General features: G+C 40.0%; 1 protein-coding gene across 1 annotated transcript in view; it reads right to left on the reverse strand.

Moving 5' to 3' along the window:
• LOC140304052 (dihydropyridine-sensitive L-type skeletal muscle calcium channel subunit alpha-1-like) overlaps positions 1 to 16725 on the reverse strand; it is a 247211-nt gene that overhangs the window by 8610 nt on the left and 221876 nt on the right. The window contains exons 39-40 of the mRNA XM_072383062.1: positions 11166 to 11276; positions 5959 to 6083 (exon numbers count right to left, since the gene is read on the reverse strand). Of these exons, the coding sequence (XP_072239163.1) occupies positions 5959 to 6083; positions 11166 to 11276 (236 nt within the window). The remainder of the gene's footprint in view (positions 1 to 5958; positions 6084 to 11165; positions 11277 to 16725) is intronic.

Here is a 16725-nt window from a genome sequence, read left to right on the forward strand (position 1 = left end):
TATCAGGCCCCTCTCTTGTGGAATAAGCTGCCAGTAAATGTCCGGGAAGCAGACACCCTTTCCACTTTTAAGATTAGGCTTAAAACTTTCCTTTTTGATAAAGCTTATAGTTAGGGATGGCTCAGGTAATCGTGAAACATCCCATAGTTAAGCTGCTATAGGCTTAGACTGCTGGGGGACCTCATCTGTCACACCTTTCCTCACTTTGCTCTCTTTTTCCCCCTGTTTAATTTCTCAAATGATTTTATGTACATGTGACATTATTGTGGTTATTAACTTGTGTTTCCCTGTTCCAACAGATATCCTTTGAATGGCGTTATGGTGTTTTTCCCCCCTCTTTTCTGTCTTCTCAAACCCCAGCTGGTCGAGGCGGATGGCCACCCTTCCTGAGTCTGGTTCTGCCAGAGGTTTCTTCCTGTTAAAAGGGAGTCGCTCCTTTCCACAGTCGCCTCAGGCTCAGGACGGGAGATTGGACTGAAGACAAGTTTCGGTGCAATCTGTTGGTTTCCTTAGCTAGGATATTAATTTTTGAATTGGCTCTATATGAATTAATTGGATTATGATTACAATGAATTGAATTCCAATTGGCTTGAATTGGATTATATTATTTAAGTGCCTTGAGATGACAATTGTTGTAATCTGGCGCTATATAAATAAAATTGAATTCAATTCAATACAACCTCTGTGTCTAACTATAGAGGAGGTTGGAGCTGAGCTCAGGAGACTTCAGTCAGGGAGGGCTGCAGGCCCAAATGGAGTCTGTCCAAGGCTTCTGAGAGACTGTGCTGGTCAACTAGCAGTCCCTCTTCAGAGGCTCTTCAGTATAAGCCTTCAGATGGAAAAAGTCTACAGACCGGTGGCTTTGACATCTCATATCATGAAGACCTTGGAGAGACTCCTTGTTCATCACAGGAGATTACAGCTTGTTGAGGATCTTGACCCCCTCCAGTTTGCCTACCAGTAACACATAGGAGTGGAAGACGTGATTCTGTACATGCTGCATCGGGCATATGCTTATCTGGATGTGCCTGGTTCATATGTGAGAATCATGTTCTTTGACTTCTCCAGTGCCTTCAACACCATACAGCCTCCCATACTGAAAGACAAGCTTCTAGGTATGGGTGTGGCCCCCTCCCTGACATCGTGGATTATAGACTATTTGACTGCCAGACCACAGTATGTCAGGATGGGGAGATGTGTTTCTGGAACACTGAAATGCAGTACTGGGGCTCCGCAGGGTACCGCCTTGGCTCCTTTTCTTTTCACCCTGTATACATCAGACATCAGGTACAACTCAGAGTCCTGCCACATACAGAAGTATTCTGATGATATGGCTGTCGTGGCATGTGTGCGCGGTGGACAGGAGAAGGTCCCTGTAACCTTGTGGAGTCCTTCAATGGCTGGACCAAAATTAACTGTTTGCTCCTGAACAGTACCAAGACCAAAGAGCTGGTGGTGGACTTCAGGAGATCTAAAACTCCATACCAGTTAGTGTGCATCGATGGAGGGGAGATAGAGACTGTTCAGACCTGCAAATACCTGGGGGTGGTGCTGGATAATAAACTGGAGTGGTCTGCCAACATAGAAGCAGTGTACAGGAGGGGCCAGAGCCGTCTCTTCTTCCTGAGATGGCTCAGGTCCTTCTATGTCTGCAGTGACATAATGTGCATGTTTTATCACACTATCATTAAGAGTGCACTGTTCTATGCTGTTGTCTGCTGGGGGAGTTGCACTACAGACAAAAACTGTAGTTGCCTGGACAAACTGGCAAAAAAGGCCAGTTCTGTTGTAGGTAGAAGGCTAGACCCTCTCAGTGCTGTGGTGGAGCAACAGATGAGCAGGAAATTATATTCTGTTTTGGATAATAATAGACATCCTCTCCACAGCATCCTGGCAGGTCAGAGGAGCAGCTGCAGTGAGAGGCTGCAGGACTGAGAGGTTCAGGAGGTCCTTTGTCCCCCCAGCCATAAGGCTTTTTAATAGTGACTGCTGACATGTTCTTCTCAAATTGATTTATTTCGTCATTGATTATTATTATCATTACTATTATTATTGTTGTTGTCTAGTATGCAATCATTGTAAATATTTATAATTTTTTGAGCTACTCGACGAATTTCTCCCACTGGGGGATGAATAAAGTATTTTTCTATTTTCTATTTCTATCATATCAGTCACTTTGCTAGAATTGTTGTTTCACAGCAATCTGTGAGTACACAGATGATTACAGATAGTAAAATACCTCCATAGCTGGAGTTTCACTGTAGTTCAACAATCTTTAACTATTTTTGTAACTGAATTGGTAAAAATAGCAATGAAAATTAAAAGTGTCAGATGTTTTCATTGTTATCAATGTTAAGAAGGAAATTGATAAAGGAGCTTTGTGTAAATATTTGGGTGTGTATTGGATTGTGAAGTATGCCACAGGCATGCTCAGGACAGGAGATTGGACTGAAGACAAGTTTCGGTGCAATCTGTTGGTTTCCTTAGCTAGGATATTATTCTTTTAATTGACTCTATATGAATGAATTGATTATGATTACAATGGATTGAATTCCAATTGGCTTGAATTGGACTATATTATTTAAGTGCCTTGAGATGATAATTGTTGTAATTCGGCGCTATATAAATAAAATTTAATTGAATTGAAGTAAATTCTGCATCCAGAACCATTAAGCTAATCTAAATTATAAATGTTTCTCAGTTATATATGCATGCTATTATTATATCAAAGCGTTCCTCCCGTGTAGCCATTTGGAGCCAAGCAACCCAATCAGCCTTGAAACTGATAAACAGCATAAACCTGATGTTGTTATGTAAACAAGCTTTAAACCTCTTGTATGAAAAGCCAATATTTTTCAATATTTTCCTTGAAGATTAACCAGGTAAAATATCTGTATATTCCCCATGGTCAGAAGTGCTGTTTACTTAGAAATGGTTGCATTTGTTTATATGTAACTTTGTTTTCAAGTGTCCCTGCCTAAAAAACTGAACATTATATGAAATGGAAAAAAAAAGAAAAAAAGAATATGAAATAATTTAAATCAAATCAAAATTAAAAGGAATCTTAAACAATTTGGATGGGAGCAAAGATCACGTTATGGTATTACAACTCTTAATCCTAAAAGGTTGAGACAGAGTGTAAAATGGAAATAAAAACAGGAAATTAATTAGTTATTGATGAAAATTGCAAATCTCCGCATTCTGTTTGTATTTACAATTTGTAGAGGATCACAATTTTTTTGGAACTGGTCTTGTAGATGTCTTGGCACTCAGTGTTTATCTTGACACAATCCTTTTGCTTCACAGTGGTTGGGAGGCTTGGTGACCTTCACAGCCCCTTTCATCAAAGTCCATCTTTTCATGTGTTGGAAACCTCCTGCCATCTTCATTCCGGTGACATCACAGGTCGGTGTTTTGAAGTCGTCTCACTGACATCAGCCATCAAAGGCCCCTTCATCCAAACTACTTTTAATATTGGCTATAAAACAAGATGGAGAAGAACTAAACAGTAACACAAGTCCAATCATGCAACCCAGATTCTACTTCTTTACAATAAAAGCAACAGGGTAAACAGTAAAAAGTTTACATTTTATGTTTCCAGAAACCTGTTATTGTTGTCTTTCTCAGCTCCAACTAAATGAATTATCATTGCCGTGTCTTTCCGTTTAGGAACCATGAGATGAGATGTTTTTACGATGTAGCCTATATGTCCCATAATTTGGCTACATATATGAAAAAAAAAAGAAATCATATCTATTCTCATTGTTCTTCTTCTAACTACCTGGAAAATCTCTTCTTTCCTCACAACAGTCGTCATCTCAGAGCATGCAGTTAAATTTATGTAGGAGACATTCTCTTTTCTATTACCTTGGTTACCATTTCTTTCTGTGCTGTAGCATTTTCCTCCTTGGTGTTGCCAAGTGTGCCACATGTGATGTGCCCCTATGCTGCCAACAGCAAATAATGTCAATACAAATTGTGAATAGTGTTGTTGTCATTATTTCTGTATATAAACTAACTGCATTTAGACCATATAATTTGTTTGGACTTTTATTGCATGCACAAAGCTCTGGTTATAGACAAAATGTGTTTGTGCTTCTGTTACTCTTTGTCAGTAATACTGACAGAGGATCTGGATGTGGAATAAGACAGTCCCAAGTGCAACCTTTCATTAGAGCCCAAGATCATGACTGTATGTTGAAGTGTTCAGGATTGGCAGCCTTTTTTCCCAGGGCTCTCCAAATGGCACAGTTTTGGCACACCTGGTCCTATTCTTAGAAAAACTTTTTCTTAGAAAAATACTCATTTTTCTTGTATTACAGTCAAATCTAAAGTGGGACTAGCTAAGACTTCAGGCTGTTGTCCCATTGTATTTTCCAGTCTGCAGTCCTATGCTAAAGTCACTTTGCAGACAAAAATCCATCTCTTTAACTGTATTCAAGCTCATATTACTCTGTGACAGTAGCACTTACCGAGATTCTGACTGTTGTGGGTGTTGATTCAGAGTGTTCTCTTTCAAAAGAGACCTCAACCAGACCTCTACTCCAAGGGGTTCAAGAACGCTTTCAATTTACTTTGGGTATGCTTTTTTTAGGAGTTTCAGGGAAAATTGCCCGACTGTTAAGGGGTAATTGTTTTTAAAACTGCAATAATATAGTTTCCCTTTCAAAAAAAGTTAATTTGAAATGTTGATGTTTTTCCGACACACTGTAATGGAAGAGCATGCAGCATTATACAACTCAGCATGGGTCTTCCATGCTTCATTTTCCACTTCAAACAGTATCCCCTTCAATAGGTCTAGGTTAGGCTGTTTAAAATAGTAGGGTGTGTAACACTATGTTGACACAGATGCAAGACAGAGGAGGTTGCATTTGTGTTTATAACTTTTACATTGATTTAGTGTGTGCTTTTATCTAAAGCAACATACAAGTGAGGGGTATGGGAAATAAAATGTGGTTATCAAACTGGATGATCATGCAAATCTTCAGAGGCATTTTAATTTATTGGGAGTAATGATAAGAACTGACCACAACAGAACCAAACTCTGGTCAGTAGAGAAAAAATACCAATCTGTAAAACCGTAATTGCAGTTAATAAAAGTGCTCATCTTTGGATTTGGAGGGGAGCTTTTTCTTCCCACAGTTACCTTGTGCTTGCTCAGGACAGGAGATTGGATCGAAGAGAAGTTTCAGTGCTGTTGGTTTCCTTTTATTTTGATTGTATTAGTATGAAGTAGACTGCCAAAAACATAAACATATTATATAATTTTATACATATATCTATATATAGATATATAGATATATATATAGATATATATATTGTGTATCGATTATGATAGTGTTTCAATGAATTGGATTGTAATTGGCTTGAATTGGACTGTTTCCTTGAAGTGCCTTGAGATGAAATTTGTTGTGATTTGGCGCTGTGTAAATAAAACTGAACTGAATTCAAATTAAAGTGGGAGATAACTGAAAAACATGTTGAAAAAATCTTGAAATAGACAAAATCTTTCTGTGAGATGACGCTCAGAAGAAATTGGATGATACAGCAAACCATCACTTCTAAACATATACGTAATACTATCAAAGAATGGCTGAAGAATCATGGAGCCAAGTATCTGAAAGTGACTTTCTTAAAGTTCAGCTGTGAATGTGCAGTGTACCTGGATGGTAACTCGTATTAGGATTGGTGAGGGTCACCTGAGTTTTCAGTATCAACAGTGGATTTTGTTGCTGGCTATACATTTCTATATAAGCTTAATCTTTATTAGTACCTTTTTAACTTGAAAACAACAGTTTGTCAACACCCTAAGAAAAATAATTTTCAAAAGCTATGCTAAGCTGATCCATAAGAACAAAAATTTGAACATTACATTAAATAATACAATAGACGTAGTGTTATAAACTAGGGGATTCAATTAAACAAGCTGTTGTCAAACATCAGCATGAGCACACTGACCTGTGACGTGTGTTGCTGTTGTTCATGACACCATCTGCCATCTGCAGAGGACGCTGGCTGGTTGCGGCTGTATCATTCTCTGCCGTAAAAGGGTCTGTGTGGTTCCCAAAGAGACTATCATCTCTCTGTTTCAGACAGGAGAACAGTTACTGTGGGCTGGCTCATGTCAGACTCATGACAGCATGTCTTCTTTGTTGTACAAAAATATGACACATCAGTAATTTGACAGACACACAAATGAGCCAAAACATAATAACCACTCTCATATGAAGTGATTAATGTCCAAATGAATAATGTCTGTGCTATATCTGAGAAGCAGTAAACAGGAGATGGTCATTCATTGTGTTGGATGTTGACTTTGGGAAGGTGACTGACTTGGAAAAAGGCCAGATTCTGATGGACTAAAAAACTGGACTGAGCATTTCTGAAACACACATGCTTGTGTAGCTCTCCCACTGTTAGCAGTGACACTGTTGGAATCTGCAACAGGATGTTGGAGAAGAACAGTGATTCGACTTCCCCAAGCCACATGTCAAAGCGTCCTTGGGCAAGACACTGAAGCCCACTTTGCCTACTGATGTGTTCATCGGCGCATGAATGTGTGTGAATGTGTGAGAAAATGTGGGGTGTAGTGTTAAAGCAGTGAGTGGTCAGCTGGATTACAGAAGCGCTATAGAAGTACAGTACATTTACCATTATTTACCAAGGTTATCTGAATTGGAAGCTCGGCTCTGCACTGTTGAAAACCACCCGATAGCGAGCCAGGCCCCTTTAGTCAGTGCGGAGCCACCTAGCGTAACTAGCTCTGTTAGTCGTCCCCGAGCAGATCCCGAGCAGCCGGGACTTAAGAGTGGCTGGGTGACTGTCAGGAAGAGGAGTCATAGTCCTAAAGTCAAGCCATCAAGCCAGGTTCACCATCAACCTGTCCACGTTTCAAATAGATTTTCCCCACTCAGTGACACACCCGCTGAGGACAAAACCCTGGTAATTGGCAGCTCTATAGTCAGAAACGTGGCATTAGAGACACCAGCGACCATAGTCAAATGTATTCCAGGGGCCAGAGCGGGCGACATAGAATCCTATTTAAAACTGCTGGCTAAGGATAAACGTAAATACGGTAAAATAGTTATTCACGTCGGCGGTAATGACACCCGGTTACGCCAATCGGTTGTCCCTGAAATTAATGTTTCATCGTGTGTAATTTTGCCAAAAACAATGTCGGACTCCGTAGTTTTCTCTGGACCCCTGCCAAATCTGGTTGTCTAGATGGTGTCCAGCAAACAACGTGGGCTACATAGATAATTGGCAATCTTTCTGGAGAAAACCTGGTCTGATGAGGAGAGACGGCATCCATCCCACTTTGGAAGGAGCGGCTCTCATTTCTAGAAATATGGACGAATTTATTAGTCATCCAAAAACATGACATCCCAGGGTTGAGACCAGGATGCAGAGTTGTAGTCTTACACACTTCTCTGCGGCTTCCCACCTGATGCTGCCCCCCCCCCTCCATCAATAAACACAAAAGGAGCAAATCCTCTTGTGCAAAAAAAATTTAAAACAAAAACTTTTATTGAACAAAAACATCAAACTATTAAATGTGGTTCCCTGAATATTAGATCTCTCCTTTGGAAGTCTCTGTTAGTGAATGATTTGATCTGTGATCATCATATTGATTTTCTCAAAGTGTTCACAGACCTACTCACATCCTACTGTGCATCATAGCACAGAAACGGCACTGGTGAAAGTTACCAATGATCTCCTCTTAGCCTCTTGTTTCTTGTTTCTGTGCTTGTCCTGTTGGATCTCAGTGCTGCATTTGATACGATCGATCACAGCATTCTGTTACAGAGACTTGAACATGTTATTGGGATTAAAGGAACTGCATTAGGCTGGTTTAAGTCATATTTATCTGATAGATTCCAGTTTGTTCTTATAAATGAAGAATCTTCTTCACACATCGGAGTAAGTCATGGAGTTCCTCAGGTTTCTGTGCTTGGACCAATTTTTTTTTACTTTGTACCTGCTTCCATTAGGTAACATTATTAGACAGCATGGCATAAATTTCCATTGCTATGCTGATGATACTCAGCTGTACTTATCTATGAAACCAGATGAAACCAATAGGTTGGTCAGACTACAAGCCTGTCTTACAGACATAAAGACCTGGATGACTCAGAACTGTCTGCTTTTAAATTCAGACAAAACTGAAGTTGTTCTCTTTGGACCTGAGCGCTTCAGGGAGAAATTGTCTAGTTATATAGTTACTCTAGATGGTATTTCCTTGGCTTCTAGTTCTACAGTGAGGAATCTTGGAGTTATTTTTGACCAGAATTTATAATTTGACGCACATATAAAACTGCTTTCTAGGACTGCCTTCTTTCACCTTCGTAATATTGCCAAAATCAGGAACATCCTGTCTCAGGGTGATGCAGAGAAACTAGTTCATGCATTTGTTACTTCAAGATTGGACTACTGTAATTCCTTATTATTGGGCTGTCCCACATATTCTCTGAAAAGCCTCCAGCTGATCCAAAATGCTGCAGCCAGAGTTCTGATGAGAACTAACAGGAGAGATCATGTTTCTCCAGTTTTAGCTTCTCTTCATTGGCTCCCTGTTAAATTCAGAATAGAATTTAAGATTCTTCTCCTCACATATAAAGCTCTTAATGACCGAGCTCCATCATATCTTAAAGATCTCATTGTAAGATATTTTCCTAACAGAGCACTTTGCTCCCAAACTGCAGGTTTACTTGTTGTTCCCAGAGTTTCTAAAAGTAGAATGGGAGGCAGAGCCTTTAGTTATCAGGCCCCTCTCTTGTGGAATAAGCTGCCAGTAAATGTCCGGGAAGCAGACACCCTTTCCACTTTTAAGATTAGGATTAAAACTTTCCTTTCTGATAAAGCTTATAGTTAGGGATGGCTCAGGTAATCCTGAAACATCCCATAGTTAAGCTGCTATAGGCTTAGACTGCTGGGGGACCTCATCTGTCACACCTTTCCTCACTTTGCTCTCTTTTTCCCCCTGTTTAATTTATCAATTGATTTTATGTCCATGTGACATTATTGTGGTTATTAACTTGTGTTTCCCTGTTCCAACAGGTATCCTTTGAATGGTGTTATGGTGTTTTCCCCCCCTCTTTTCCCTCTTTTCTGTCTTCTCAAACCCCAGCTGGTCGAGGCGGATGGCCACCCTTCCTGAGTCTGGTTCTGCCAGAGGTAAAAAAAGGGAGTCGTTCCTTTCAGGATGGGAGATTGGACTGAAGACAAGTTTTGGTGCAATCTGTTGGTTTCCTTAGCTAGGATATAATTTTTTGAGTTGGCTCTATATGAATTAATTGGATTATGATTACAATGAATTGAATTCCAATTGGCTTGAATTGGACTATATTATTTAAGTGCCTTGAGATGACAATTGTTGTAATCTGGCGCTATATAAATACAATTTAATTGAATTGAATATGGTTTATTTTATAGAAAAATAAAAACACAGATAAAGATCAATTTATGCAACTACGAATTTACAATCAAGAATTGAAATTATTTTAATGAAAAAAGTAAATACATAAATTGTCATGATCTGTGTTTCTGTCTCGTCTTTAGTTTTGCCATGTCCTCACCTTTCCCTCACTCCCTTCACCTGTGTTCATTATCAGCTGCACTCACTCACCAATCACCCTCCACAGTATTTAGTCTCCCGGAAGAGAGCTGTGATAAGCGGCTGTTCTTAAGTCCAACCTTCTTCTGACTCAGAGAGAAGGACTGTGTGTTTACTTCAGAGATTAGAGTTATACAAATTCACAGATAATGGGTAGATATTGTTGGTCAGATGCAGAGATTTTGTATTGTTGTGGATATCTTATCATTTACCCTCAGAATTCTCCAGTATGGTTGTTGCTGCTGTTTCAACTCCTCCAAATGCAAATGAGTCCTATGACTGTATGAAGTCATCAGGCGTCACATGACAAATCAGCCAAATGTTACTCTTTTGTGTATGTATGCCTCATTCCACCAACCTGTCCCCACCAGGATAAGAAAATGCATGATGTTCAATATTACCATTCCTGACAACTGCTACCCACCTCCGTACTCATGTGTCAGACTGTATTTCCCTGCATAATCTTCAAATTTGTTCCTCACTGATAAGGATAGAACCAACAGACAGTGCGGTTACATGCGGGCAATCGGATCGGACTAATGGCTAAATTACAATAAGATCGAGTTATTCAGCTCATGTAACAAGCTTAATCCGACAAGAAATTGAATCGGATCGGGTGACTTGCGATCAAATTAAGAACCCGAGATAACTCGATCCGATTGCCCACTTAACGTGCCTGGAGACGACGGTGGATCGGATCGAGCGTTCTGCGAATGCTCCAGATTTTTTCCCGCGATCGTCACCCAGAAGTCGAAGGAGATGATATTACTGTTGTTGTCGCAGCCTTAAAAAAGAAACAATGTGATGGAGAATGCGCCGTTGTGCATCGTCTGTGCCATAACCAGCTCATCACAGATGGAGAGGGACGCAGCTTCATCTCGCTCTTCGTTCGCCATCTTTCTGAATGCCTGAGTTTGTTGTTGTCGGTGGTGAAGACGTCAACAGGAAGTGGCTCTATTAGCGATAGCTGAAATGGGGACAGCGCCATGCTTTGTGCCACTGATTCGATACTTTCACCGCCATGTATCAAAGGATAATTACCCTCAGATACGGAGCATAACCCAACTATAGCTTTAATCGAGTTAATCTCATCATGTAAACCCACTGAGAGAAAGCACAGCTTGGCAGGATGGTTAAGAGCACACAGATTGAAATAGCCATCTTCACAGGGGGAGCGTGGATAAGCAGGGACCAAAGACCCACCACAGCAACAGCCTGTTTACTCCAATCCAGAAGTATCACCTCAGATTCATTTGTGAGCTGTGAGACTGATTTGGACCAAACTTCTCAGCTGTAAGAGCACGAAAAATGCACTTTTTGTCATAGCACAAATAAATGTGTTACATTTGTGTGCATTGTTGTTTGACGTATCAAATAATTTCACAGCTGAGTTTTAAAATATGACTAAGATAGTAAGAAAATGGAAATGGGTGTGTGCTCCCTAATTTTGAAAAGGAGAATGATATCATTGTATTCACATAAGATCTCCTGAACTCCAGACTGAAGGAATACAGAGAACATGGCATGTTTATTTGTAAACTTCTGTGCCCACCCTTATGATGCCCTCTGCTGCTTGGTCAGTGTCCTCCTCAGCAACTAAGTCTCCAGAAATAGCTCTGTGGAGCTCTGCAGGGGCCTCTTCCACTATGTTCCTCAGTCCAGCCTGATAGATACAAAGGATATGGTTATAGACAAACCAAGAATGAAAGAAAAAAAAACAATCAGGCACACACTCACAGTACATGTGGACATAAAGTATTTGGTCAAAGCAGGCCAGTAATAAAATACTGGAAAGTGGTATAGCATAAAGGTATGCTACATATAGAGCTAATGTGCTGCATCTTCCCCATACACATGAGCAACATTCTGTACAGTGAGATAAAATAAGCAGAATTTCTGTGATCCAAAAAGAATGTGGCAGAGATTGTGATGTCCTCCATGATGCTGCTAATGTCCTTCCAAAATCAGTGTCAAAAAGTTAGAAGAACTCCAATCAAAAACAAGAAAAAAATTCACCTGTGGGAGACATTTTCTATTGCCCCTTTGTGTTTGTGAAGGGTGAGGTAATCCTGAATAAACGTGGCATTTGAAAAGATTTAAGCCAATAGGGTTTTAAAATATTCTACACACACAATACTATAAATTATGCATCTGACAATCCCACATTTACTCTTCAATATGAAAATAAGCCATCTGTTCTGTGGAATGATGCCCACAGAGGTGCATGTCCCTGTTTGGGACTGAGTTACTTCTCACATTGTCTGCTTGGAGAAAAAGTTTTTTTTTTTGAGAACTTGTCTTCTTTAGTCAGTTTCTCCATTTGATCTTGTTTGAATGCAGTGTGATCTCGGTGTTTGACAAAGGAGCGTGTCATTTCCAGGGGTTGTAAATTGCTCTTGGGACAATGAATGTCACCTTCCTGGCAGGAAAAAAGCCAGAGCTGGTGTGTGACGTGGATCACTATCAACTACTTATAATACATTGTTGTTCATTGTTGAAAGCAAAAAAAAAAAAAAAGATTATTTTTACAATCTTCCTTCAGGGAATGTATGCAAGCTTTAGTTTGTTAGTTATTAACCTGTGAAGCACAGGTCTCAAACTCAAATGAGCTGGGGGCCACTGCTGGCACTGTCATGTCATTGGAGGGCCACTTTAGTTTTCAAGTAGTATAAAAAATATGTTCAATTCAGTTTTATTTATAAAGTGCCAAATTACAACAAATGTCATCTCAAGGCACTTAAATAATATAGTCCAATTCAAGACAATTGGAATTCAATTCATTGTAATCATAATCCAATGAAATCCAATTAATTAATTTAAAAATAATCCAATTAATTCATATAGAGCCAATTCAAAAAATTAATATCCTAGCTAAGGAAACCAACAGATTGCACTGAAAGTTGTCTTCAGTCCAATCTCCCGTCCTGAGCCTGAGGGACTGTGGAAAGGAACGACTCCCTTTTAACAGGAAGAAACCTCTGGCAGAACCAGAACCAGGAAGGGTGGCCATCCGCCTCGACCAGCTGGGGTTTGAGAAGACAGAAAAGAGGGAAAAGAGGGGGAAAAACACCATAACACCATTCAAAGGATATCTGTTGGAACAGGGAAACATATGTTAATAACCACAATAATGTCACATGTACATAAAATCAATTGAGAAATTAAACAGGGGGAAAAAGAGAGCAAAGTGAGGAAAGGTGTGACAGATGAGGTCCCCCAGCAGTCTAAGCCTATAGCAGCTTAACTATGGGATGTTTCACGATTACCTGAGCCATCCCTAACTATAAGCTTTATCAAAAAGGAAAGTTTTAAGCCTAATCTTAAAAGTGGAAAGGGTGTCTGCTTCCCGGACATTTACTGGCAGCTTATTCCACAAGAGAGGGGCCTGATAACTGAAGGCTCTACCTCCTATTCTACTTTTAGAAACTCTGGGAACAACAAGTAAACCTGCAGTTTGGGAGCGAAGTGCTCTGTTAGGAAAATATCTTACAATGAGATCTTTAAGATATGATGGAGCTCGGTCATTAAGAGCTTTATATGTGAGGAGAAGAATCTTAAATTCTATTCTGAATTTAACAGGGAGCCAATGAAGAGAAGCTAAAACTGGAGAAACATGATCTCTGCTGTTAGTTCTCATCAGAACTCTGGCTGCAGCATTTTGGATCAGTTGGAGGCTTTTCAGAGAATATGTGGGACAGCCCAATAATAAGGAATTACAGTAGTCCAGTCTTGAAGTAACAAATTCATGAACTAGTTTCTCTGCATCACCCTGAGACAGGATGTTCCTGATTTTAGCAATATTACGAAGGTGAAAGAAGGCAGTCCTAAAAAGCAGTTTTATATGTGCGTCAAATGATAAATTCTGGTCAAAAATAACTCCAAGGTTCCTCACTGTAGAACTAGAAGCCAAGGAAATACCATCTAGAGTAACTATATAACTAGACAATTTATCCCTGAAGCACTCAGGTCCAAAGAGAACAACTTCAGTTTTGTCTGAATTTAGAAGCAGACAGTTCTGAGTCATCCAGGTCTTTATGTCTGTAAGACAGGCTTGTAGTCTGACCAACCTATTGGTTTCATCTGGTTTCATAGATAAGTACAGCTGAGTATCATCAGCATAGCAATGGAAATTTATGCCATGCTGTCTAATAATGTTACCTAATGGAAGCATGTACAAAGTAAAAATAATTTGTCCAAGCACAGAAACCCTGAGGAACTCCATGACTTACTCCAATGTGTGAGGAAGATTCTTCATTTATAAGAACAAACTGGAATCTATCAGATAAATATGACTTAAACCAGCCTAATGCAGTTCCTTTAATCCCAATAACATGTTCAAGTCTCTGTAACAGAATGCTGTGATCGATCGTATCAAATGCAGCACTGAGATCCAACAGGACAAGCACAGAAACAAGTCCGCTATCAGAGGCTAAGAGGAGATCATTGGAAACTTTAACCAATGCCGTTTCTGTGCTATGATGCACTCTGAATCCTGACTGAAACTCTTCAAACAGATTATTTCTATGTAAATGATCACAAAGTTGAACTGCAACTATTTTTTCAAGAACTTTTGACAAAAAAGGGAAATTGGATATAGGTCGATAATTAGCCAACACTTCTGAATCAAGAGTAGGTTTTATAAGTAAAGGTTTAATTACAGCAACCTTAAAAGTCTTAAAAATCTTTCAACAAACACAGATTGATCAAATCCAATATGGAAGTATTGATTAAGGGGAAAACCTCCTTAATCCGTCTGGTTGGGATTGGGTCTAACATACAAGTTGATGGTTTAGAAGAGACTATTGCTGTTGTTAGCTCAGAGAGATCAACTGGGCAGACGCTGTCTAAATACAAATCAGGTTCTAAAGATACTTCTAAAGCTGCTCTAGTTGATGATACATCAGTGACAATAGTGGGAAGGATTCCATTAATCTTCTCTCTGATAGAAACAATTTTATTGATAAAGAATCTCATGAAATCATCACTGCTGAGAGTTAAAGGAATGCATGGCTCAACAGAGCTCGGACTCTTTGTCAGCCTGGCAACAGTGCTGAAAAGAAACCTGGGATTATTCTTATTCTCTTCTATCAATGATGAATAATAAGTAGTTCTAGCTTTACAAAGTGCTTTCTTATACGTTATCAAACTGTCTTTCCAGACTAATTGAGACTCTTCTAAATTAGAGGAACGCCACTGTCTCTCCATCTTTCTTGCAGTCTGCTTTAAAGCAGCTGTGAATTAGACCAAGGAGCCAATCTCTTCTGACTGATTGCCTTCCTTTTCAGAGGGGCAACATTGTCCAGTGTTGTACGCATTGAAGCTGTAGTGCTGTCAACAAGAGAGTCAAGTTCTACTGGAGTAAAATTTAGGTAGCCGTCCTCTGTCATATCAGCACATGGCAGTGAAGAAAAGGATGATGAAATCAACTCTTTAAATCTGGTTACAGCATTCTCTGACAGACACCTTATATATGTAGAATTCTTCTCAGAAACCGTGTAGTCAAGTAATGTAAATTCAAAAGTTATTAAATATGGTCAGACAAGAGGGAACACTGTTAACTGTTCACTCTCAATGCCATAAGTCAGCACAAGGTCAAGGGTATGATTAAGGCAGTGAGTATGTCTGTGAACACTTTGAGAAAATCCAATAGAGTCTAATATAGAATTAAAGTTAATATTTAGGCTGTCATTTTCAACATCTACATGAATATTAAAGTCACCCACTACAATGACTTTATCTGTACTCAGCACTAACTGGGATAAAAACTCTGAGAATTCAGAGAGAAACTCAGAATAAGGGCCAGGTGGACGATACACAACAACAAACACAAGAGGTTTTTGTGATTTCCACTTTGGGTGGGAAAAACTGAGAATCAGAGATTCAAAAGAGCTAAAACTAATCTTGGGTCGAGGACTGATTAGTAACCCTGATCTGAAGATAGCTGCCACTCCTCCTCCTCTGCCTGTGGTTGGAGGAACGTGAACATTTAAATAGTCAGAGGGAGTTGATTCATTAATGCTAACATGATCCTCCTGCTGCAGCCAGGTTTCTGTAAGACAAAATAAATCAATATGATGATCACAGATCAAATCATTCACTAACAGAGACTTCAAAGGGAGAGATCTAATATTCAGCAAACCACATTTAATAGTTTGATGCTTTTGTTAAGTTAAAGTTTTTGTTTTAAATTTTTTTTGCACAAGAGGATTTGCTCCTTTTGTGTTTATTGATGGAGGGGGGGGGGGGGCAGCATCAGGTGGGAAGCCGCAGAGAAGTGTGTAAGACTACAACTCTGCATCCTGGTCTCAACCCTGGGATGTCATGTTTTTGGATGACTAATAAATTCGTCCATATTTCTAGAAATGAGAGCCGCTCCTTCCAAAGTGGGATGGATGCCGTCTCTCCTCATCAGACCAGGTTTTCTTCAGAAAGATTGCCAATTATCTATGTAGCCCACGTTGTTTGCTGGACACCATCTAGACAACCAGCGATTGAATGAGGACATGCGGCTAAACATGTCATCACTGGTCAGATTTGGCAGGGGTCCAGAGAAAACTACGGAGTCCGACATTGTTTTGGCAAAATTACACACCGATGCAACATTAATTTTAGTGACCTCCGATTGGCGTAACCGGGTGTCATTACCGCCGACGTGAATAACTATTTTACCGTATTTACGCTTATCCTTAGCCAGGAGTTTTAAATAGGATTCTATGTCGCCCGCTCTGGCCCCTGGAATGCATATGACTATGGTCGCTGGTGTCTCTAATGCCACGTTTCTGACTATAGAGCTGCCAATTACCAGGGTTTTGTCCTCAGCGGGTGTGTCGCTGAGTGGGGAAAATCTATTTGAAACGTGGACAGGTTGATGGTGGACAGGTTGACTTTAGGACTATGACTCCTCTTCCTGACAGTCACCCAGCCACTCTTAAGTCCCCGCTGCTCAGGATCTGCTCGGGGACGACTAACAGAGCTAGTTACGCTAGGTGGCTCCGCACTGGCTAATGGGGCCTGGCTCGCTATCGGGTGGTTTTCAACAGTGCAGAGCCGAGCTTCCAATTCAGATAACCTTGCCTCCAAAACGAAGGTTACGATATTGTAACCCTAGTAAT

This window comes from Leuresthes tenuis, unplaced genomic scaffold (genome assembly GCF_036924035.1).
Source record: "Leuresthes tenuis unplaced genomic scaffold, fLeuTen1.0.hap1 SCAF_3, whole genome shotgun sequence".
Classification (NCBI taxonomy): Eukaryota; Metazoa; Chordata; class Actinopteri; order Atheriniformes; family Atherinopsidae; genus Leuresthes; species Leuresthes tenuis.